The 23,524-nt window shown below is 53.1% G+C and overlaps 1 protein-coding gene across 1 annotated transcript in view; it reads left to right on the top strand.

The window, feature by feature from the left end:
* The first annotated feature begins 403 nt into the window (after nt 1-403).
* Nucleotides 404-23,524, top strand: part of CUNH6orf132 (chromosome unknown C6orf132 homolog) — a 32,419-nt gene continuing 9,298 nt past the window's right edge. Inside the window, 2 exon segments of the mRNA XM_040729306.1 lie at nt 404-702; nt 10,965-11,071. Coding sequence (XP_040585240.1) covers nt 558-702; nt 10,965-11,071 — 252 coding nt within the window. The 5' untranslated portion in view covers nt 404-557.

Below are 23,524 nucleotides of genomic sequence, written 5' to 3'. Positions count from 1 at the left end.
GGCCCACGGGACGCTTCAGCCCATGCTTAGCCAGGCAGGTCCCTTTTTTCTGGGACACAAGAACCATTTCTAAACTGCCCACCCCGACCTGCTCAGGAACAGCCCACAGAAGTAAGGAACTCGCCCCAGGCCTTTCCTGGCCCAGGGAAAAGGGGGTGGACTGGGCGGGCCGTGGGGAACCCGGGGCAGGGGGCGGCTCCTCTCCCAGGCAGGGCGTGGGCCGGGCGAGGTCCTCAGCCCAGCGCACCGTGCCAACAATGGGCTGTTGTGGAAGGAGGCAGGAATGTGGCCCGAGGAGTCAGGCGGCGGGGCGGGGCCGGGTCTCGGCGGCAGCCTCTTACCTGTCCAGGTAGCTCGCATTTCCAGGCGAGCGGCGGCGGCGGCGGCGGCGGCGGCGGCGCCCGCACCACCTGTCGCGGGGTGCGCGGGCGGGGAGCGCGGCTGGGGGCCATGGCCTGGTAGTGTCCCCTGGGGAGACGCTGCGGAGTTCAGTCAGGGGCAGGGCCCGGCGAGGGAGGCAAGGTCCTTCCCTCGGGGACGGAGAGGCCTGCAGCAGCATGAAGAAGAACCAGACGATGCAGGGCACCTTCAGCAAACTCTTCGGGAAGAAGCATACCAGCTCTGCCACCACGTCCCTCTACGCCACCAACCCGCCCTGGATTTTCACCCGAGAGACCCAGGAAGAGGGAACCCGGGGTTTTGGTAAGTGCACCCCTGGGGGGGCTGGAGGGGGACAGGGAGAACTCCCGATGGCGCCTCTTCCCGCCCGGCTCTGGCGTCACTTGGGCGCTGGGAAGGCGGGCAGGGGACACGTTGGAACCTGCGGACCGGCCAAGGAGATGCTGGGAAGGGGGAGGAGGCGCCGGCAGCCCGAGTCGGAGAGGTGCAGGGACCCCCTAAAGCGAGGCCGGCGAACCCCGCCGCCCTCACCGGCCATCCCGGTCCCCTTCCCAACCTCTGCTGGGGCGTCTGTCTGTCTGACTGTCGGCTATGTCTCGCACCTCACTGCATATCCGCGTTCTCTCTGAGTCAGAAGTGCTCCTGGGATCTAGGCATCTGTCTCACCCTTTCCGCTTCCTCTGCCCCGCAGAGTCTGCCTCAGGTGCACGGTATTTCGTTCTGTTTGGGTAAGAAAAGTCAGCAACGGAGCAAACCACTGCTAACAGGCTGCCAGCCGTTTGCAACACCGAATTAGTTTTGTTTGGTTTGTGTTTAGTTTGGGGGGGGCGAGGTGGTCACAAACCGAGGTCCACTTAGGTCTGGGTTGTCTATAGTCTCGGATTAAAGAGTCAGAGGCGGGACCGTGGGGAGCAGGGAGCCCTTGAGTCAAGAGAGGTTGTTCTTTGCAAACTTCTGGAAACAAATTGGCCCTGCCCCAGGTCTGGCTATGGGTCACCTTATCTCTCCTTGATCTACGGTTTGTATACTCTTAACTGAGTAGAGCCCAGGGAAATGGGGACAACAATTCACTTCTTGGTTTTTTTGATCCACGATTCTGGGGTCTGCAGGAAAGACAAGGGTGTGTCACCCATCACTCTCCTAGTTTACCTGCCTTCTTCATCTCCTTTATGGCCACTGAGCTGGGCCACAGAGGACATTACAACCTCCACTGGTGCTATAGGTTCTTTGACACGTTGGCGATGAGGGAACAAGATAACGAAATGTCACCTCTTGCAGGGCAGTGGTGGCGCACGCCTTTAATCCCAGCACTGGGGAGGCAGAGGCAGGCGGATCTCTGTGAGTTCAAGGCCAGCCTGGTCTACAGAGAGAGTTCCAGGACAACCAGGGCCACACAGATAAATAAGTAAATAAATAAGAGTAAAATGTCACCTCTGCCTGACCTGAAGTCCTCTTATCAGCAGGCAAACACAACTAGCAGCCTGCCCACCTTCCCTCTGGGGGCCTCTGCTGTAAGACAGTCTTTAGGTACCTGAGGAAGAGAGAACCAATGCCTCTCAGGGGACCTCAGAGTCGGGGTGGGGGTGCTCTGGGCAGAGCATAGGCTGCAGCAAAAGGAAAGCCAGCAGAACAAAGTGGGGGTGTGTCCTAGACACCCTTGTAGGCAAGCGTACTCCAAGAGTACTCTGTGAGGCCCCAACACCTTGGCTGAATGAAGACATCAACAGCAAACTGTCACCCACCCTTCCCTAAGTGCAAGCTCTCCTAAAATGTTGGTTGACTCACTGAGTTTTTGTCTAGTGTAAGATACTATTATTGAGCCGAGTTTTGGTGGCGCACACCTTTAATCCCGGCACTCAGGAGGCAGAGGCAGGTGGATCTCTGTGAGTTAGAGATCAGCCTGGTCTACAAGAGCTAGTTCCAGGACAGCCTCCAAAGCCAGAGAAACCCTGTCTTGGGGGAAAAAAAAAACCCAACAAAAAGATACTATAATTGGCTTTCCAGATGAGGATACCAAGGACTAGGGAAGTTACAGAATTTGTTGAAGATCACAATGTTTAAATGATAGAACTGCAGTTGTCCCCAAGGGTACGAACAGATGCTTTTCAGTAGACTCCAAACGTGTAGAGCTGTCACAACTAAGCAAGTCTGAGAATTTCCAGTACCCCAGAGTCTTGCTGTTGAGAGAGCAAACATCTGAACCTGGTAGAGCTGGTACTGTCAGCAAGGTTGCAGACTTCACTCTGGACAGAAGGGATCTCGGGCTGAATTGCACTGGAGGGTGTCTGCCTCAAGAGCCAGGTCCCAGTGCCTCTCCAAAGAAGTCTCAGAAGAACCTTCCCACATTCCCCCTCCCTGGATGACCAGACTGTTGCTAGGGATCAGTCCTGGAGAGGGGAGAGACAGGGTACCCTGTCAGCTCTTGCCAGCCTAGGCAGGGCAGGAATCTAGGGGACAGCTCCTCCCTGTCCCCAGGGCAGGGCAGGGCCTTCAGCTGACTCAGCTAGACTGTGTCTGCACTGGACTGGGGTTTCGGGGGACAGGCAGCACAAACCCAGTAGGCTGGCTCTCCTGCATTCTGGAGTGTTCCCTGGGGTGTTCACAGGCATGAGAACCCCTCCTCCTTGCTGCTGTTCTTGGGGTTGAGGAGGGAAGCACCTGGTGCAGGTGATTCTGGGATGGCTGGCAGCCTTGCCTGTCTATCAGTGATAGTGCTAACTCCCCGGCCTCGGTGCTTTCTCTTCAGTGGGTATGGTAGCGAGACTGCTTTTAAATCAGTGGTCCCCAACCTTCCTGGTGCTGCCACCCTATAATACAGTTCCTTGTGTTATGGTGACCCCCAGTTGTAAAATTATTTCGTTGCTACTTCATAACTGTAGTTTTGCTACTGTTATGAATTGTAATGTAAACACCTGGTATTCAACCCTCAAAGGGATTGAGAACCACTGGGTTAGGGGGACTGCCTGAGGTCATGTGTATGGCAACCTTGGAAAACAAAAATAAACTGGCCTAGCACACACCTTTAATCCCAGCACTCTGAGAGGCAGAGGCAGGTGGATCTCTCTAAATTTGAGGCCAGCCCGGTCTACAAAGCGAGATCCAGGACAACCAGAGCTGCTACAAAGAGAAACCCTGTCTCAAAAAACAAACAAACAAGGATACTGCTTCAGTGAGGAGATAGTAGCTGCAATAGTTGCTGCTTAGCCTTTCCAGAAAGTTCTCCAGCGGTTTCTAAATCACAGCATGTTATGCTCAGGTCACTGAAACTGTTTGTTGGTTTTGTCGAGATGGGGCCGCTGTATTGCCCAGGGTAGCCCTGAACTCCTGGACTCCATTGATCTTCCTGCCTCAGCCTCCTAATAGCTGGGGCCACACGCATGTGCCTGGCTCACTCCAACTCTGAACTTTGCCTGTCCCTGCCTACTTCATTTCCTTGTCCTTGGGTGCCTGTGCTCCAAAGGAAACGAAGAGGCCACCCCGAGGTTTCAGAGGGGTGGAGCATTCCAGGTCTAAAGGCCCCTGAGACTGTGGCATCTGCCTGGTTTTCAGTGTTGGGGGGCAGGGGGAGGATGAATGGGGGAAATCAGAAATCCATGTCCAGGTATGTGAAGGAATTGAGCCTGCCTGGCATGTGGCTACAGCCACGTCCCAGGTCCCGGTTTGTTTGCACAAGGGTAGGCTGGGTTCAGATAAAATGCAAACAGGCACGGGTGGTGATGGGTAAATTTTTCTAGACCGTGTATCTGGCGATTACAGCCCTACTGAATGCGATCACAATCCTAATTAAGCCTTCTGCCTCCCAAGCAGGAGCTTCAAAGGATGTGCGATTGTCTTTTAAGTCCTTGAGAAAACAGATTTAAATCTTCACAGATCTTTGTAGTCTCTTTTGATAAGAAACTGGGCCACTTGCAGCAGCCATGACCAAGCTGCCCAAGCTTGCTTTTGCTCAGGGGTTCCTGAACAAAAGCAAGCAGACCCCGGGGACTCCTGCCCGGTTCTACCAAAGAGCAAGGCCTGCCCTGCACAGCCACTCCAAGCACTCATCGGATGCAGGGTCCTCGGCTCGGAGCTGGGCTAGCATTCCCTACGTGCCTCCTTCCCAGGCTCTTTGTACCGGAGGCTCTGAGAATTCTTGGGATTTCCTTCCCCTGCTGAAGCGGAGCTGTTGACTTTCCCCCTGAAGACCCCTGCGGGGCATACAGCAGGCGGGAAATAAGCGTCTGGTGAACTGTGGCCGCCTCCTTATCAGCAGTCCCTGTGATGGCGGCTGGCTCTGGCATCCTTCTTCCTGAGGCCCTCTCCCCAGTCCCCACACACTTTGCATACCAGACCAAGCTAAAGGGTAGCAAGCCACGACCCTCCCGGAGCTGAGCACCTATGACCATCCAAGGCTGGGATATCCGGGCTTGTAGAGAGCTGACTTGTGCTCCGCTGGGGTGTGAAGGAGACTTCTGTCACCTTGTCAACACAGCCTGGAGATGCACCGTTAGAGATGGGATGTGGCTTCCCGGTCGAGCACACGCTTGCACATAGGCCCACCCCACACGCCAGACACACATGTGTGCTGTCTTTGTCTCTCTCCCCCTCACTGGAGCCCCTTAAGTACCTCTTTGTGCTAACTCCAGAAAGCGGCCCCTCCTTGACCCTGCAGACAGCTACAGCCCATAAGTTAATGATCAGAGAATCATAGAGGGTTTTTCTTCTAAGGTGACAGCGATAGGACACCAAGCCTAACTCATGTTAGGCAAATGCTCTACTGTGGATACCCCTAACCTGAGTGATAGCTTCATTACCAGTCCCCATCACCCGAGCTTGTAAAACCCATCTATTCTGTCAAGTGTCCTCGGTGCTCCCAGGGGCTGAGCTTCAGATTTGACAGGTTTGCGATGGGAGAGGTTCAGAGCTTAGGCCAGCGGCTGTCCCGGGCTGAGGCACAAACCTTCTCTAGAGACAAAAGGGCAGCCTTTGCTGGATCGGTGCCTTTCGGTCCCCACGCTAGACGGGCGTCCTTTGGGCTGCTCCCCGTTTTCGTCGCTCCTCCGATCTGTGCTCCCCTGCCCCGCCCCCCTTCCGTGTCCCCTCTGCCCTTGGACAAAGGCCTCTCTCTGGTGCTTAGGTCAGGCCTGCTAGGGCCTGCTGGGACGAACTGGCCTGTTCAGGTTCCTGTCATGTGAGCCTGCTAATTACCAAGGAAGGGCCTCATTAGTGACATTTGTGGGCTACATTCACATGGCCCCCCTGTTGCCGCCCTGAAGAGCAGGTGATCCTCCAGGTGGGAGACAGGAAGCCCCGGCCTTCCCACCCCACTGTATGGGCCCCCCTGTGTGTATGCCATGGGGCAGAAGTGGGGGGCATGTTTGGGGTACCAGGTTACTCTGGGTCAAAGCTGCAATCCCATTCCTCCTAAGACCCCGAAACCCAGTAGACCTATGGCCACTGCTGGGAAGGCCACCCGGGGCTCCTGGCAATTGGGGCTCTCTAGCACCTTTCTTACCCTCGATGGCTCCATTGCCATGAGCTTGGAATGCGTCCTCCAATGCAGGAGTCATTATCCCCACTTTACAGGTGGGGAAACTGAGCCTGAGAAAGTGTTGGAAGCTCATAGGTATTGTCTAGAGAAATTGAGCTGTGAACCTGGGGATACATACCTCCTAGCTCCTTTTGCCTCCCTGTGGACTGCACTGACCATGGAGACTCTCAAAGTCTGCATTCTTCCCCTGCAATGCCGGCTGTGACCAGAGGGAGCAGATTCTAGAGGCACGTTGCTTGCTGGCCCCTGAGTACTGGCCCCTCTCGCTCACCAGCTGTGGTACTGTGAGCAGATAACCTCCTCCAGGTTCTGGGCGAGGGAACCACAGAAGATGGCCTGTGGGGAAAGCCACTGCTCTGGGCTTGCATCCAGCCCTGAGAGCCCATGTGAAGGTGCACACAGGCTCACACAGGCAGAAGAGCATGCCACACTAACACATTCCAAAAAAAGTTTTTTTTGTTTTTTCGAGACAGGGTTTCTCTGTGGCTTTGGAGGCTGTCCTGGAACTCACTTGGTAGTCCAGGCTGGTCTCGAACTCACAGAGATCCGCCTGCCTCTGCCTCCCGAGTGCTGGGATTAAAGGCGTGCGCCACCAATGCCCAGCTCCAAAATGGTTTTTTACAAAGTATTTCCCCTACTGGGCACTCAGAGCTAAGAGGAGAGCGAGAGCCTGGGGTGTGGTGCCCTGTGGTTCTGGGTTAGCTCAGTGGTGGCAGAGTGGTTCCCTAGCAGACACAAGGCTCAGGCTCGGTTGCCTGTAGTGCAAGGTAAAGAATACCGCCTACACCAGGCAGGGCAGCTCCGGCCAGTGAGCTCTGGGCCAGCCTGGGCTACAGTAAGACCTTGCCTAAAGAAAAGAAGTGCCTGTGTCATAGTGTGTGCTTAACATGTACTAAATATCGGTAGCTTAATGTATATTAGTCATTTATTTACTTACTTATTGGTTAATTTTCTTGCTACTTTGGGCAGTTTAGGATTTGGAGAATATGAGCTAAGTTGCTGTCCCAGAATATCTCTAAGCCCATGGCCGTGGAGATCCATGGCCAGATTTGGACCTAGGGGATGAAACGCAGTTTGCTTTCAACCTGAGCGCTGTGGGAAGAGACATATAGAAGCTCCCATGGGCTCCTCCTCTTGGGCAGAGGGTAGGAAAAAAGGACTCAGAGTCTAAGCAGCTCATGGTGACTCCTCAGCTTCCCCAGGTAAAACACATGCATGCCCCACCCCAGGCCAGAGAACCAGACATGCCTGTTATGAAGGTATTGAGCCCCAGGCCGTGTGAGACGCCACGTGGCTTGCGCCGTAGGCTTGCCTGGGACCCTGTAAACCCTGGCACCACGGGGCCCTTGTGGCCCTGGTTCAGTCCCTTCTGTGGGCCTCAGTGTACCCGTGTGCCGGCAGCCCCGAGCTCACAGCCCACAGTGACCCTGGCAAGAAAGCAAGAGGCCACTCCCTCCTGATGACTCTTACCCAAGGGCACAGGACACGTGACCCATTCATCAGACCCTTAAACTCGTAGCAGGAGAAAAGGGGATCGTGATGATGGCGGTGACGCTGATGTGTGCTCATCATTTCTTTGGGCTTCCTTTTAAAATTGTGTTTCATTTAGTGGTGTGAGTGAGTGTGAGTGAGTGTGTGTGAGAGTGTGAGTATGTGTGTGAGGGTGTGTGTGTGTGTGAGTGTGCGCGTGTCCTCAGTGCAGTTGTGTGAAGCAAAGGACAGTTGCAGGAGTCAGTTCTCCTCCCTCCATGGGGGTGGCAGTGATCAGTGTCAGCGAGGGCTTTTACCTGCTGGCTGTCCTCCCAGCCCTCGGTTTGTCTGTGGTTCAGTTAAGACTCACTCCTTGCTCACAAGGCTGTCAGCTCCCAGGACATTCCTGAAGGCCCTCTCCTTCCCTCTGGAAGCTTCTCGCTCTGGGTACAGGTCCTTGCCCTTTCTGACCCCTGAGTCGCTCCTGCCTTCCCAGTGCCTTCCCAGACCCCTTCGGCGGGCAGACGGGCCTGGCTTTCTGACTGGGCTGTCGCTGCCTGTCAGGCCCTGTGGCCCAGCCCTCTTCACACCTTCCTTCCCTCTCCTCCCTCCTTGCCTCCCACCTGGCCTGAAGATGGGGCTGCTTTTCCGTGAGGCCCACTCCTGTGTTCCTGACTTGGTGATCGCAGAGCTCAGCTATTTTAAGAGGAAACTCCATGAGGGTGGGCTCCCGGCATTCTACCTGGTTCTGGTCCTTGACCTTGAGTCTGGGAAAAAAAGCAGTTTGACCCCGAGCTCTTGAAAGACCTGGCTATGGTGGCCGTACAGTCCTCCACGGATGCTGTCCCTTACTTGCAGGGACTGAGGCTTTTACCCTGGAGGAGGGCCAGGCCTCTCGGTCTAGACACTGCCCCGTCCTATTCACTAGCTTTGCCCTGCTTTCTTTTAAAATTATTTTTGCTGGCACTCAGGAGGCAGAGGCAGCTGGGTTTCTGTGAGTTCCAGGTCAGGGATATACAAGGAGTCTCTCTCACACTGTGTGCGTGTTTCCATGCACGTATGTATGTATGTATGTATGTATGTATGTATGTATGTATGTATGTGTGGGTCCTGGAGATCGAATGTAGGTCTTGAGCCTTAGCAGTAGGCAGTTTTACCCACTAAGCCATCTCACCAGCCCAAATCTTTATTTTGTTTTGGAGACAAGGTCTCAGTGTAGCCCAGGCTAGCCCAGAAGTCGCTGTGTAGTCTATGCTTGCCTTAAGCTCATAGCATTCCTCTTTTACTGGTCTCTCAAGCACCAATATTTGAGACTGTAAGACGGTGAGGATAGAGTGCCCACCCTCTTGGGTACATGTGGGGGTCAGGCTTGGAACCAGCTCTCTGTTCTGGCCATCTACGGTTTTCAGGGTCTGATTCTCCTCTGTTGTGCACCCTGGCCACAGTCTGTGTCCACCGTCTTCAGACAGGAGCCTGGCAACCCAGACTGCGGGATCATGTTCACTCAATGCTCCAGGCAGCACTGGGGACTGTGCCCCACAGCAACGGTGCACACCGAGGTGTCTGCTACTCGGGCACCTCTGGGAGGTGCAGGGTCTAGAATGTGCTCTGCCCCCTCCCACCGCTGAGGACCATTGCCGCATCCAAGACCTAGATTCTTCTGGAGGGCTTTGGATACCCGTGGAGGGATAGAGCACCAAGACTCTCCCTGCCAGCCTACTCTCTCTCTCTCTCTTTTTTTTTTAAAGATTTATTTATTTATCATGAATACAACATCCTGCCTCCATGGATGTCTACACATCAGAAGAGGGCACCAGATCTCATTATGGATGGTTGTGAGCCACCATGTGGTTGCTGGGAATTGAACTCAGGTTCTCTGGAAGAGCAGTCAGTGCTCTTAACCTCGGAGCCATCTCTCCAGCCCCCCCTCTCTTAAAGTTACATCTAAAGAATATTTATGTGTTGGGCCTGGCAAGATGACTCAGTGGTTAAGAGCACTGGCTGCCCTTCCAGAAGACCTGGGTTCAATTCTCGGCACCAACATGGCAGCTCACAACTGTCTGCACCTCCAGTTCCAGGGGACCCAACACCCTCACAGACATACATGCAGGAAAAACACTAATGTACATAAACTATTTTTAAAAATACTTGGCGTGCGTGCGTGCGTGCGTGCGTGCGTGTGTGTGTGTGTGTGTGTGTGTGTGTGTGTGCATGGAGATTAGAGCGTGCGTGCGTGCGCGCGCGCGCATGGAGATTAGAGGAGACTTTGCAAGAGTCGGCCCTTCCCCTCCACCATGTGGGCCCCCGGGGATTGAACTGAGGTCAGCAGGCTTAGGAAGCAACGCCCTTTGCCCGGTGAGCCACATCACCAGCCCAGCTCCGTCTGTTTTGAATAAATTGTTGGGTTTTCTTCCTGTTTCCTCCTAAAATGTGAGGAGAAAAGCAAACCCTGATTTTGCATGTAATAGGCAATGGGATTCTGGTTAATTGGGATTTATTTCTTTTGGACAGGGTATCACTTTGTAGACTTGGCTGTCCTGGAACTCTGCCTGCTTCTGCCTCCTGAGTGCTGGGATTAAAGGTGTGCGCCATTACAACAGGCTTTATTCATTTGGGATTCTGACCTGTTTCCTCTTTGGGATGGGGAGGAGAAGGCCCCTCATTTCCTGCAGTCTGTTAAGTAGGGCAATGGCCTTCTAGCTTATGGCCCATAAAGCAGGAGGCCTGGAGATGTGACTCTCAACCTGGGAGGAAAAGCTGAATTCTTATCATCGATGTCAAAGGTCATGAGGAAGATGCTTGAGAACAGGAACATTGCTTTTCACAGATCATGGCTGTAGATACAGCCCAGAGCAGGCTCCAGAGGAGCAGGAGGGTCCATTGTGTGTCATTGTCCCTTGGGGGAGGGAACCACATTTGTGCACTCCCTCTAAATACTGGCTACATCTATGCCTCAGAGCTGTTATATAAGGCTAGCACCATCATTTCCATTGTACAGATGGGAAAACTGAGACCCAGGGAGGTTAAACAACAGCCAACGGCATAGCTGTTTTTTTTGTTGTTGTTGTTGTTGTTTGTTTATGTCTTGTTTTTTAGCCCTTGAAACAAGACAGACACACGCTGGCTGTGGTCTGGGGCACTTGACCTAGAGAGGTAGGAGGGAGGGGGTGTTGGTCCAGGGGACAGCAGATAGGGTCCTCTGGTCTGCTTGTTATGGATTAGAAATGCAGACACTTGAGAGAAGCGGGGTTGTTTTCTTCTGTGAGAGATGAGCTCAGGCCTCGTAGCTCTTGGGCAGATGCTCTGTGGATGTGGAGGCTTAGAAGGGTGTCGTCGGGAGAGCGGTGGCTGCTGTGGGTCAGATGCCCCAGGAACACCAAGTGCCTTCCACAGCGACCTTAGAATCCCACCAGCACCCCCGTCCATGGGCTCCCACTGGGGTGTGGCTGAGTCAAAGCCGGCAACCCCAAGACCTGGTCTCCTCCCTGCACCCCCACTGGGCTCTGCAGGTGGCCGGTCACCTTCTGGGATTCCCCAGCTCACTGTCCCCCTCTCTGTCCTTTAGATGGGATCTATTATGGAGACAGTCGGTTCGACACTGTGAGCGAATCTGGAACAGCCACGCTGAAAGCCCGGCCGCGGGTCCGGCCCCTGCTGACCTTCCTTCCCTTGGTGAGTGCGCTCAGTGCCCGGGCCTGAGCTCCCGAGTCCACTCCGGGTGGGCACCTCGCCTGCCACAGATGCCGGCCTCACCCTGTCCGCCGGCTACCTTCCTGATGCCAACCCAGCGAGGCTGCTGTGAGGAGACAGGGTTGAGACTTAGGAAGCCTGGGACTGGGGAGAGATACCGGGTGGGCAACAACTCTGCCGGCCCCTGGATGCAGAGGGGACGTAGTTGGTACTGCTGCTGTCGCGCCCACTGTAGAAGATGCCACCTGTTAGAATGTCAGCCAGCCAGAGGCAGCCAGTGTGCTTACAAAGGGTAGTCAAGAAGGTCTTCCTGGAAGAGGTGGCACCTGCACCCCCTCATCGGACACACAGTAGGGACGCTTGAGAGAAGGGCCTTTGAGACATTTGTTTGTGTGTATAAAGCTACAGGAAACCGAGAACTTTCATCTTTTGTTCCAAGACAGGGTCTTGCTAGGCCTAGCTATCCAGAAACTTGCTATTTAGATCTTTAATGACTTACCTGACTCTGTCTCCCAGATGCTGGAATTACAATTTGCCCAGCAAAGCAAACACGTGCATATTGCATGTGTATATATGCATGTATGTGTACATATATATGAATGTATTTTTATTTGTATGGGAGTTTCTCCTTTATGTACCGTCTGCACACCAGAGGCCAGAGGAGGGTGTCAGAGCTCCTGGAGGTGGAGTTACAGGCACTGGTGGGTGGCCATGTGGATGCTGGGAATCAACCTGGTCCTCGGGAGAGCCGTGAGCCATCTCTGCAGGCCCAAAACAAGTAGCTTAAAGGCCACAGTTGGGATTTGCTCTTTGATGAGTAGAAGAACCCAGAGAACACTCAGGAATGCTGGCAAGATGGCTCAGTAGGCAGAGGTGCTTGCCGCCAAACCTGCCGGCTTAAACTTAAGCTCGATTCCCCAGAACCCGCATAGCGAAAGGAGAGAACCGATTCCTGCAAGCTGCCGTCTGGCCTCCACACTCGGGGCGCGATGTGTGCCGCCTCCCCACGCAAAACGACTAAGTGAGCGTAAAAAAGAACCGTGGATAAAGAGTTTGGTGCCGGGACAGTTGCTGGGTTCTCTGTGGCTGTTCAATCAAGCAAACTGCAGGTTTCACGTGGGGTTTTACATTTTCTAGCATCTCTATTAAAAGTAAAATGCCCCATGTGGCGGCTCATGACTGTAATCCCAGCACTTTCCGGTGGCGGCAGGATCATGAGTTCAGGGACAGCCTGGGCTCCAGGGGACCTCGTCTCAAAGGGCCAAGAAAAACGAAAACTAAAAAGAAATAAATGGCCATGGGTTCATTTCCCAGTGTTATGAAAACCCCTCAACTCCAACATTTGGGGCATGGAACCAGGTCATCCTTGGCTACATAGCAAATAAAGGCAAACCTGGGCTACATGTGTCTCAAATCACAACCAACAATAAATAATCCTGCTTTTCAAATCACTTATTTTCTGTTTAAAAGTGATCTCTGAGGCTGGGCTGTGTTGGCAAATGCTAGCATATGAGGCACCGGGTTCAGTCCCCAGCATTGCAGAGAACCAACCAAACAAACAAAAGCCCAGGGCTGTCTGAGCCACCTGTGACCACTGCACTTGGGAAGCAGAGGAAGAAAGTTGAGAAGTTAAAGGTCATCTTTATCTGTATAAGGAGTCTGAGGCTAGCCTGGGCTACATGAGACCTTGTGCCCCCAAATAAAACAACAACAAAAGCAGCCCACAGACAGACACAGAATTGTCACTGCAAACAAAAGAAAAAAAACCACAACAAGACAACAACAAAAACAGAGCTAGTTCCCGGACAGCCAAGGCTATACAAAGAAACCCTGTTTCAAAAAACCAAAAAGAAGGCGGTTGGTGGTTGCACATGCCTTTAGTCCCAGCACTTGGGAGGCCAAGGAAGGTGGATCTCTAGTAGTCAGACCAGCCAGGACTACAGAGTGAGATTCTGCCTCAAAACAAACAAACCAACCCATCAAGATTAATGCTAAAAGCCCAGCTGTGGTGGTGCACACCGTTAATCCCAGCACTGGGGAGGCAGAGGCAGGCGGATCTCTATGAGTTTGGGGCCAGCCTGGTCTACAGAGTGAGCTCCAGGACAGGATCCAAAGCTACATAGAGAAACCATGTATTGAAAAAACAAAACAACCCAAATCCTGGCCACATCCCTCCCTGAGACTTGTACAGCTGTGTGTGAGGGCTGCTGCAGCCGCAGATGATGACGTTGGCATCCTATTTCTAGAAGTGAGTTCCATTATGTGCCCTCACTGACCCATAGCACCGGTGGGGATGGAGGTGTGGAGACCGCTGACAACCTGCCCCTGGTCCTTCAGTCATTCCTGGCTTCTGTTGTCCTGGCCTCCCGGTCATGTCAAGACCATGACTACAGGTCAGTGAGACCCCTCCAGTCTCCTGATCTCCCACTCACTCTGGACCTTCGTGCTGTATTTCCTCCCCCACCGCACCCCTAGTTTGGGTAGACCCTAGAGAGGTCAGGACGAGTTGGGCTTGCAGGATTGCTCAGGCCTGTAGGTCCTCCTGGGAACTTGCCCTGGGAGCATTCTTTCTGGACAAAGCAGGAAAGCCGCACTATGGAGAACAGGAGAGAAGACACAAGTCAAGCCAACAGCTGAATTAGGTCCATGGGGACATCCTTTACAGAGCAGGGACTGAAGCACACGGGGACACTTACCATTCCTTCAGTGAGGAATGGGGAGTGGAACTGCCTGTCTGTCCCACCCATTCTGGTTGCCATTCCAGAGGTCATACATGTGAACAGAGGCACCCCCTTCCAGAGCACTCGACGCAAACCCCCATTTTACACCCCAAAGACTGTAGCCCTGAGACAGGATATGGCTTGCATGGCCTCAAAGCCAAGACCCAACCCTACAGTCAACACCCCTCAGACTACCCTAAACTTCCCTCCTCCATGCTGGTGACTCTTGTCTCCCCTCCAGGACCCCACACATCGCCCTGGTTTGGCCCCCTCGACCCCTGCCCTGTGGCCTCTTGGCTCCTGGACCCTTGAGGTCTTGATGAAATGGCTTCACAGGGTCTAAGATGGGTGAGTCTTAGCTCAGACTTCTCGGTCCCCACTGAAACCTGTCTCTGGTGTGCTTTAAGTTCAGACCCCTTGGCCTAATTGCAGCTCTGACCCTGTTTCAGGTTACGAGTCTGGAGTCGTTTCTAGCATCATCGCTGGCCACCTGCTCTGGGAGAAGAGCTGTTAAGCAGCTCATTTTCTCCTATCTGATCTCAGACCCCTTCCATAGCTCTGGGCTTTCTTCCAGAGCCCCAGGTGTCTGCGGGCTCACACACATGTACAGACTCCGGTCCCCAGCCCCGTGTTGGTGTGGGAGGGGCCCCGAGCCAGTGTCTGAGCCTGGCCCCTTCTGCCTGACAGAAGTTTCATAAAACCTCTGAGGACCCCAGCCCTTCCCACCTGCAGAAGGCACCACCCAGGCCAAGAGGCAAGAAAACAGGTGACAGGTCCAGCAAGGGTCTTTGAGCTCTGTCTGGGCCATCTTCCGAATGTCCGATCATCTTCAGTCCCTTTCGAGAGCCAGCCAGGGGACATGTTCAAAAAGAGGTTGCCCTCAGATGGCTTGACTCTAAGAAATTCTTTCTCAAGTGCCCATAACTAAAGGCCAAACGTGAAATGGACCCTTGGGTTCCTTGGTGACCAGGCTGGACCCTGGGATTGGTCATCAGGTACCTGTCCCTCTTGCCAGGTCACTTGTGGAGTGACAGAGGGCAAGGCCCTTATTCTCTCCAGGCCTCTGATTCCTTGCCCTTTGGTGGGGTTACTGTGAATGGTTCTGTAGGTGTCCCCAACTGTGACTTTCTGTGCTAAGTGATAGGAAGGGCATGGTAAACTCACACAGGCTCAGGTTGCTTCCTGGAGATCAACCTTCCTGAAGGAGGTCTGCTTTCTAGCCAGCAGGACACCCACCTCCTTCCTGGGGGCTGTGAGGAGCTGGTTTAGAGCCACCAGACAGCAGAAGTGGGTGGGCCTCAGCCATCACCAAGATGAGAACTTACTGCAGGCCTGGTGGTGCGTAACTGAGGTCCCAGCCGCTCAGGAGCTGGTGGGGGAGGGCTGAGAGTCGGAGATCAGTCTGGGCTACAGGTAGCAGGGCCTTGTTTCAAAACAAAGATAAGTAAGACCTGGGCTGTGCTTCAGTGACAGAACATGTGCCTGTGTGTACAGCACGCTGGCTTCTCTCCCTGGCGTGGGATGGGAGTAAGAAGAAACACAGACCTGGGCCTGTGAGAGAACTCAGTGCATCAGGCTCTTGCCGCCAAGCCTGACGGCTGGCCTGAGGTGGATCCCTGGGACCCACATGGCAGAAGGAGGCAGACGACTTTTCAGGGTCATCCTCTGACCTCTGAGTCATTTGTGTGCATGGCGCTTGCACACAAGGTAAATGCATGTGATAATAATGATGACAACAGTAATAAAAAAAATGCTGAAACCAAGGAAGGGAAGGTCTGCCTTGGACAAGAGCAGCAGGGGCCAGGCTTGGTGGCCCAGGCCTTTAATCCCAGCATTTGAGGCAGAAGTGGGGGATCTGAGTTCCAGGACAGCCAGGGATCCACAGAGAGACCGGGTCTCACAACAGACAGAGCAGGCCTCTGGGAGAACAATCCCTCCCTGCATCCTAGGAGAGATGGAGCTTATGCTTCCAAGAGCTAACCTGAGCGGCGGCCGATGGAAAGACTGCTTTCCTCTGGGGTGACCTCCCCACCCCATCTGATCCGGTCATCCCCAGGCTGATGCTTATGAGAAATTAGAAATTAAATGCCCATGTGGTAAATACGGGCAAACTGGCTGGACAGGTCTGGGGGTGCCCAGGTCGGTGAGAGCTTCCCGGGTTGCCCTACCCTCTGAGTCACACAGGCCTGACTTGCCAAGGGGAGGCCTCCCCGAGCTGCAGGAGAGACCTGTCTTCTGCAGGCCCCCTCCCTCCCGTCTTTGGGAACTCAGAGAAACAGCTGAAGGCAGCCTCAGCCCTACGGTAGAGCCCGCCCAGCCATTTTGGGAGCTCATTCCTAAACTCGAGGCCCAGAAAAGGCAGTGTGGGGTTGACCGACGCACGCAGGTGATGTGAATGGAAAGGCTGTGGGATGAGGTGTCAGAGGCCCGCAGTGAGAGTAAAGTCGGAGCTTAGGCCCCTTCCCCACCCACCTGACCCTGTTACTCACAGGAGCCCCAACACAAACCCCCAGAGCCATCTGCACCCTCACCCTATAAACAGCCGCCTCTCGGCTAGCCAAGGGCTCTGAGCACAGCGGCTGCCTGAGAAGGGCGACCAGGAAGAGAACAAGTTAAAAGTGGACTCAGGGGATTTAAGCAGACCTCTGTAGTCGGGTCTGGAAGACAATGGTGTGGACGTCAAGGACTTGCTCCTTTGGCCCTGCTTACTCCCTGGAGGGGAGGACTGGAGCTGGGCCCTAGGGCAGAGGCAAGGCAGCTCTGACACCAAGAGGTGAGGAAGCAAGAGTGTGGGGAGCACTAGATCACTTCAGACAAGGACTCACATCCCAGGCTAGCCTTGAATTCGTTAGGTCACCAGTGGCTACCCTGAACTTTTAGTAATTAAAGTTCCCTTCCTTCCTTCCTTCCTTCCTTCCTTCCTTCCTTCCTTCCTTCCTTCCTTCCTTCCTTCCTTCCTTCCTTCCTTCCTTCCTTCCTTCCCTCTTCTCCTGAAACAGACTCACTATGTTGCCCTGGCTGGCCTGGAACTCTCTGTGTAGACCAGACAGGCCTCAAACTCAGAGACCCTCCTGCCTCTGCTTCCTAGCGCTGAAATGAAAAGTGTTAGCCATTAATTTACATTTTTAAAATTACATTAATTTCTTTATTTCGTGTATGTGTGTATTCTCATGCCTTAGCGTGTGTGTGGAAGTCGAAGGGCGTGAGTGAGTTAGTTCTCAGCTCTGTCATGTGGGCCCTGGGGATTGAACTCAGGTCATCAGACTTTGTGGCAAGGATCTTTCCTTCTGAGTCATCAGCACAACCTTGAACTCCCGATCCTCCGGTCTCTGTCTGGAATGGTGGAATTACAGGCGTGCACAACCATGTCTGGTTTATTCATGCTGGGACTCAAACCCAGGGCTTACTGCATGCTAACTTGGTACGCCACACATTCTAACAAGCGAGACACATTCCAGGAAGCCATGGCTTCATGTGGCTAGGTAAACACGCTACCAAGTAAGGTGTTTCCGGCCCAACTGAGCTCATTTCTAAAAAAAAATGATTGCAGGGACACTAGAAGCTAGGGAGAACACGCAGCTGTCCCCAGGTCTACGCCACATCCGTCTTGGGCCTCCAGCACAGTCTGTGGCCATGTGACTTTCACCCTGGGTGGGCTTGGGAGAGGACCCAAGCTTGCCCGACTCTCATTCCGGAGTGGGGTGTTCTCCCTCCTCACCTCTCACAGTTCGATTCCCCATCTCCAGGGCACTGATGGGCAGGAGGAGGCTGGTGAGGAAGGCTCTCAGGATGCAATGCACAACTCTCCCACACCAAAGTTAGCCATGCATTTGCCTGCTGGCCCAGCCCCTAGGGATCTACCCTGGGCTGGCCTCTTAGGAATCCCAGGCATGAGGATGTGATGTGTTGCAGGGCAAGAGGAGGTCAGTGGGATGGGTAGAGCCATCAGAGCGGTGGGGCCGGCCTCCCTGAGCTCTCAGGCAGCGGGCGGTGAGCCACACACTCCACCAGGCAAAACTCCAGGGAGGGGAAGGGGCGTAACCACTTCCTTTTTTTCTTCCTCCCTAAAATGACAGCAAAGGGGCAGGAGAGGATGCCTGGAGACTTGTCCCTGACTGTAGGGAAACACCCACTTCCTCATTGCATGTGTATGGAGTCCAGGGCTGTGCCCTGGACAGAGCAGCTGGGTCTCCAGGCTCTTACTAACCCACAAAGAGGTTCTGTTGTTGTTGATTAACTCATTTTTTGAGGTTTACTTATATTTATTTTGTGGTATGAGTGTTTTGCCCACATACGTGTCTGTGTGCACTAGATCCCCTGGAACTGTAGTAACAGAATTCTGAGGCACCTCCTGTGTGGGGGTGCTGTGTGGGGGTGCTGGGAATCCAACCAGGTCCTCAGGAAAACAGTCCGTGCTCTTGACTGCTGAGTCATCTCTCCGGCCTCCCTCCGGGGAGAGGAGCCTAGCCACAGTATAACCTTCCTCTGGCCTGCTTTCTGGGGCCTACGGGTGTGCCCTCAGCCTCAGCAGTCCAACAAACCCAAGGTCTCTCCTCTTTACTAGGTACAGAAGGCAGGACGGGGCCTCACTGAGCACTGACTGTGGCAGTTTCTGTCTCTGCTTTTGGGATACTGCATTTAGGTTGTTTAGTTTGTTGTTTTGTTTTTTGTTCGATTGGTTTTTCGAGGCAGCGTTTCTCTGTGTAGGTTTGTAGCCTATCCTGGCATTCGCTCTGTAGACCAGGCTGACCTCAATTCATCACAGAGATCTATCTACCTGCCTCTGCCTCCCGAGTGCTGGGATTAAAGGCATGTGCCACCAACGCCTGGCTGAAAGATACTGAGTGTGGGTTTTAGTTTAGTTCAGTTTGGTCTCTTAAGACACAGTCCTACTCTGCTGTGCAGGCTGACCAGGAACTTAGTTAGCCTGATCTTCCTGCCTCACCCTCCCAGCTAGCTGCATGGATTGAGCATGAGCCGAACATCCTACAACCACAATAACTTTTTTTTAAAGATTTATTTATTATATATGCAGTGTTCTGCCTACATGCCAGAAGAGGGCACCAGATTGAATTGTAGATGGTTGTGAGCCACCATGTGGTTGCTGGGAATTGAACTCAGGACCTCTGGAAGAGCGGCCAGTGCTCTGAACCTCTGAGCCATCTCTCCAGCCCCACAATAACTTTTATGAATCATAACAAGCCTAAATCTAACAAATCTGACAATCTAAATTTGATCCCTGAGACTCACATGGTGGAAACAAAGAAGTGATTCCCACAGGTTGTCCTGACCTCAAAGTTCACCGTCATATGTGCATCACACATACACACACACACACACACACACACACACACACACACACACACACACGCACACACACACACACACACATGCGCGCGAGCACACCACTAATAAATACATGTAATTTAAGAAAGGAAGAGCCAGGTGCGGTGGCTCGTGCCTTTAATCCCAGTACTCGGGAGGCAGAGGGAGGCGGTTCTCTGTGAGTTCAAGGCCAGCCTGGTCTACAGAGGGAGTTCCAGGACAGCCAGAGCTACATCGTAAAAAAAGAAAGCAAAGAAGGTAGCTGGACACAGTGACTTAATGTGTATAATCTGGTGTTATGGGAATAGAGGCAGGAGAATTGGAAGTTCAAGGCCAACCTTGGCTATGTATGGAGTTAAAAACCAGATTGGATTTTTAGTTTCTTTTTAAAGTGGAGAAATAGAGAAGCAATGAAGAAAATAGTGTGAATCTTCTCCACCAGCCCCCCCCCCGCCAGCCCTGCCGGAGCAATTACTTCACAGGCTGTAACCTCCCTGAGCTGAGGCACCATGATCCCTGTGAAGGGGTGATACCGCCCATGGGTGTTGTCTGGTTGGGGAGACAAGGAAGTGCTTAGGCCCAGTTTCATGACACTCCCTACTTGCAGAGCCAGGCTGGACTCTGCCCCGGGCACTGAGGGAGGGCACCTGCACAGCAGGAGAGGGCGTGGCCTTGAACCAAATTCGGTCTGTGGGCTTACGTTGTTGGGTGGCGAGCACATTATTGTCTGAGATATAACTTTGCTTTTATTTTCCTGAGACAGGGTCTCATAGCCCAGGTTACTGTTAACCATAATCCTCCTCCCTCTACTTCCCAAGTGCTAGAACCACAGGTGTGCACCACGATGTCTGGCTAAGCTGCTTGTTTTTTGGAGACAGGGTTTCTGTGTGTAGCAGTTAAAGCTGGCATTTAGCTCAGAGATCTGCCTGCCTCTGCCTCTGAGTGCTGGAACGGAAGGCGTGGCCACCACCGCCCGGCTCAGTTTTCCTGTGGGTTTTGGTGATCTGATCTCAGGTCCCGAACGCTCAGGAGACAGGTGCTTCGCAGCAGCGTCTCCTGGCCCTAGCTTTGGTTTTGGTTTTGTTTAAATCATTACAATTTTAGCCATGTTACAGTGTTCTATTTAGTCCCCTTGATTGCATAATCTTTTCTAACTAATCCTAATATAGGGTACAAAGAATTCCATAGAATTTTCTGGAGATTGGCTACATTTGCTTTTCATTTAGATGTTTTATTTTATTTTAGGGGGGAGGTTTCTGGAGACAGGGTTTCTCTGTGTAACAGCCCCGGCTGTCCTGGAACTCACTGTAGACCAGGCTGGCTTCAAACTCACAGAGATCTGCCTGTGCCTGCCTTCCAAGCACTAGGATTAAAGGCTGTGCCTCCACCACCCAACTTATTTTAAATTTTTTTTAAAACTGCTTTTTAGCCAGGCTGTGTTGGTGGTGGTACACACCTTTAGCCCCAGCACTCAGGAGGCAGAGGGTGGTGGTATTTTAGGATGAAAATAGCTGTGTACCTATAATCCTGGAGACTTGGGCAGGAGTTTGAAGCCACCTGGACTATACACAGTTAGACCAAAGTTTCTTCCTTAGCACATGAAAATCTAGAGTTCGTACCCAGCACCTCAAACCAAGCAAGCAGGCTGGCTGTGGTAGCACACAGCTTTAATGTGAGCGCTCAGGAGACAGAAACAAGTAGATCTTTGGGAGTCTGAGGCCAGCCTGCTCTACACAGAGAGTCCAAGACATCTGGGGCTACATAGAGAAACCCTGTCTCAAAAAAATGAACGAAAGGAGAAAGGATGGAAAGGCAGAGGGAGGGAGTGCTCCTGGAGGTGCTCCCGGGATCCCAGGCAGCTTGCTTTCATGGTTGCAGAGTTTTTCGTTTGTTGGGGAAAGCATTAGGGGACCATGTCCTCGGGTAGCAGCATTTTTCAGGGTTATTTTATGTGTAATGAGTGCTTTGCTTTCATTTATATGTGCTTCCTAGTGTCCGTGTTTTCTGTGAAGACCGTGGGTCTCGCGGATATGTGGAAAAGGAAGAGCTGGGGACTGGAGGGATGTTCACCAGCTAAGAGCACTTGTTCCTGCAGAGGACCTGGGTTCAGTTCCCAGCACCCACAGGCTGCTCACAACCACCTGTGACCGCTCTTCCAGGGGACCCAGTGCCCTCTTCTGCGCTTTGCAGCCACCAGGGGTGCAACGGTGTGCAGACATACGTAAAGACAGAAGACTTATACACATAGATAAACCTAATACATTTTGTTTTTCAAGGCAGGGTTTCTCTGTGTAACAGCCCTGGCTGTCCTGGAACTCACTGTAGACCAGGCTGGCTTCAAACTCACAGAGATCTGCCTGCCTCTATCTCCCAAGTGCTGCGATTAAAGGCCTCTGGCACCACAACTCAGTACTTAAAAAAAAAAAAAAAAAAAGACCTCTGTGTAGCAGTGCACTGTAATTCTAGCACTCGGAATGGTGAGACAGTGTGAGACTGCATAGCAAGACCTTGTTTTCAAAAGAAGTAGCTCTGTGGCTCTGTCAGGGATTTGAGAGAGTGTAGGGCAAGCTTTCAGCGCCATGGTCATCGGGAGTGACCCAGCAGCACCGTCTCCGTCCCAGCTTCTCATTGCTCATCCAGGGTCACACTGCTTGCAAAACTGAGCACAAACAGAACCTGAGACCTTTGATGTCAAGTGTCAAAGTCCAGTTATGTTTCAAAGTCATCACTGCTCTTCACCCTGGTTCCCATCACATCAAAGAGAGTCTTCAGTGAAGATGGTTACGATTCCCATTTGTGTGGTGCATCTCAGAGGGTCTGATGGACAGGGACCCTGTCCTTGCCCTGTGCAGAGTCAGAGACCTCTAGCAGTGGAACCAGTATTTATCCCTAGTGCATGGACTTTGGGAGCCCATTCCCTATGGAGGGATGCTCTCTCAACATAGATACATGTGGGAGGGCCTAGGTCCTGCTCCAAATGACATGACAGACTTTGATGATCCCCCATGGGAGGCCTCACTCTCCCTGGGGAATAGATGAGGGGTGGGATGGGGAGATGGTGGGGGGCATGGGAGGACAGGAGGAAGAGGGAACTGGGATTTGTATGTAAAATAAGATTATTTTAAAAAGAGGGAAAAAAAAGAACCATCTACAGCCAGGTTTGTTGGTGCATGCCTTTAATCCCAGCACTCAGGAGGCCAAGGCAGGCGGATCTCTGAGTTGGAGGCCAGCCTGGGTTTCAGAGTGAGTTCCAGGACATCTAGGGCTATGTAGAGGAACCACCTAGAGGAACTGAAGAGATGCTCAGCAGTCAAGAGCACTTGCTCCTCTTACAGGAATTCAGTTCCGGTTCCTATGTGGTGCCTCCTTTCCTCACCACTGAAACTCCAGTTCCAGGGGATCCGGCCTCCTGATCTCCAAGGGCTCCCGCACACACAGTACCATACATACACGCTCAGCCCACGCACAGAAAACTAGCAGCTATGGAGAAAGCAAACGAGAGGTGTGGTTCATGCAGTGGAGACGGTGGAGTGGGGGCCCTGCACTTCTGGAGGGCAGACGATGCCCTGCTTGGCTTCAGGACAGCAGCAGCTCAGTAGGGCCTGCCGAGGGCAGCAGGAGGCAGCTTCATCACATTAGCATCGTTTAGTGAGCTTTCCCATGCTGCCTTCTGGACATCATCTCGCCTACTCTTCATGACCTCCTCAGATGGGTACATTCTGGTTTTAGAGCCATTTCACGGGCAGGGACAGCAGGCACATTCCTGCAGGGCGGATCACATCCAGGCCTCAGGCTCCAGAGTCAGTGCTCTCAACTCTTGCCCGTTTACAATGGGCGGGGCAGCTAGCCCTTAGGAGTGGCTGTGGAGGGGCAAGATGCCCAGCATGGGCTCCGCAGACCCGTATGTGGTGGTGCCAGTGTGCTTTACAATAGTTCTCAAATGTTTCTGAGTGCCTCTGTATCTGTAAATGCAGGGACATCTTTCCATCGAGTGGTGACTGACGGTGTGTTCCCAGCAGCATTCTTCTTTGGGGGACAGAGGTGCGAGACAGGGTTTCTCTGTATTGTTTTGGAGGCTGTCCTGGAACTCGCTCTTGTAGACCAGACTGGTCTCGAACTCACAGAGATCCGCTTGCTTCTGCGTCCCGAGTGCTGGGACTAAAGGCCACCAGCACCCAGCTTAGCTGCAGCATTCTGACTAGAGATGGGGGGCCACTGGGGCTGGGGCTCAGCTGGTGGAGTACCTGCCTAGCACACACGAGCCAGGTGTGCTGGAGAGACCCGGAATCCCAGCACTGGGGAGGTGAAGGCAGGATGACCACAAGCTCAAGGTCATCTTTGCTATGCAGTGACTTTAAGATCATTCTGTGCTATCAAAAAAGAGAGGAAG

This window comes from Mesocricetus auratus, unplaced genomic scaffold, assembly GCF_017639785.1.
Source record: "Mesocricetus auratus isolate SY011 unplaced genomic scaffold, BCM_Maur_2.0 Super-Scaffold_100021, whole genome shotgun sequence".
NCBI lineage: Eukaryota > Metazoa > Chordata > Mammalia > Rodentia > Cricetidae > Mesocricetus > Mesocricetus auratus.
Note: the sequence above shows the minus strand (reverse complement) of the source record. Positions and strands in the feature narration are given on the sequence as shown.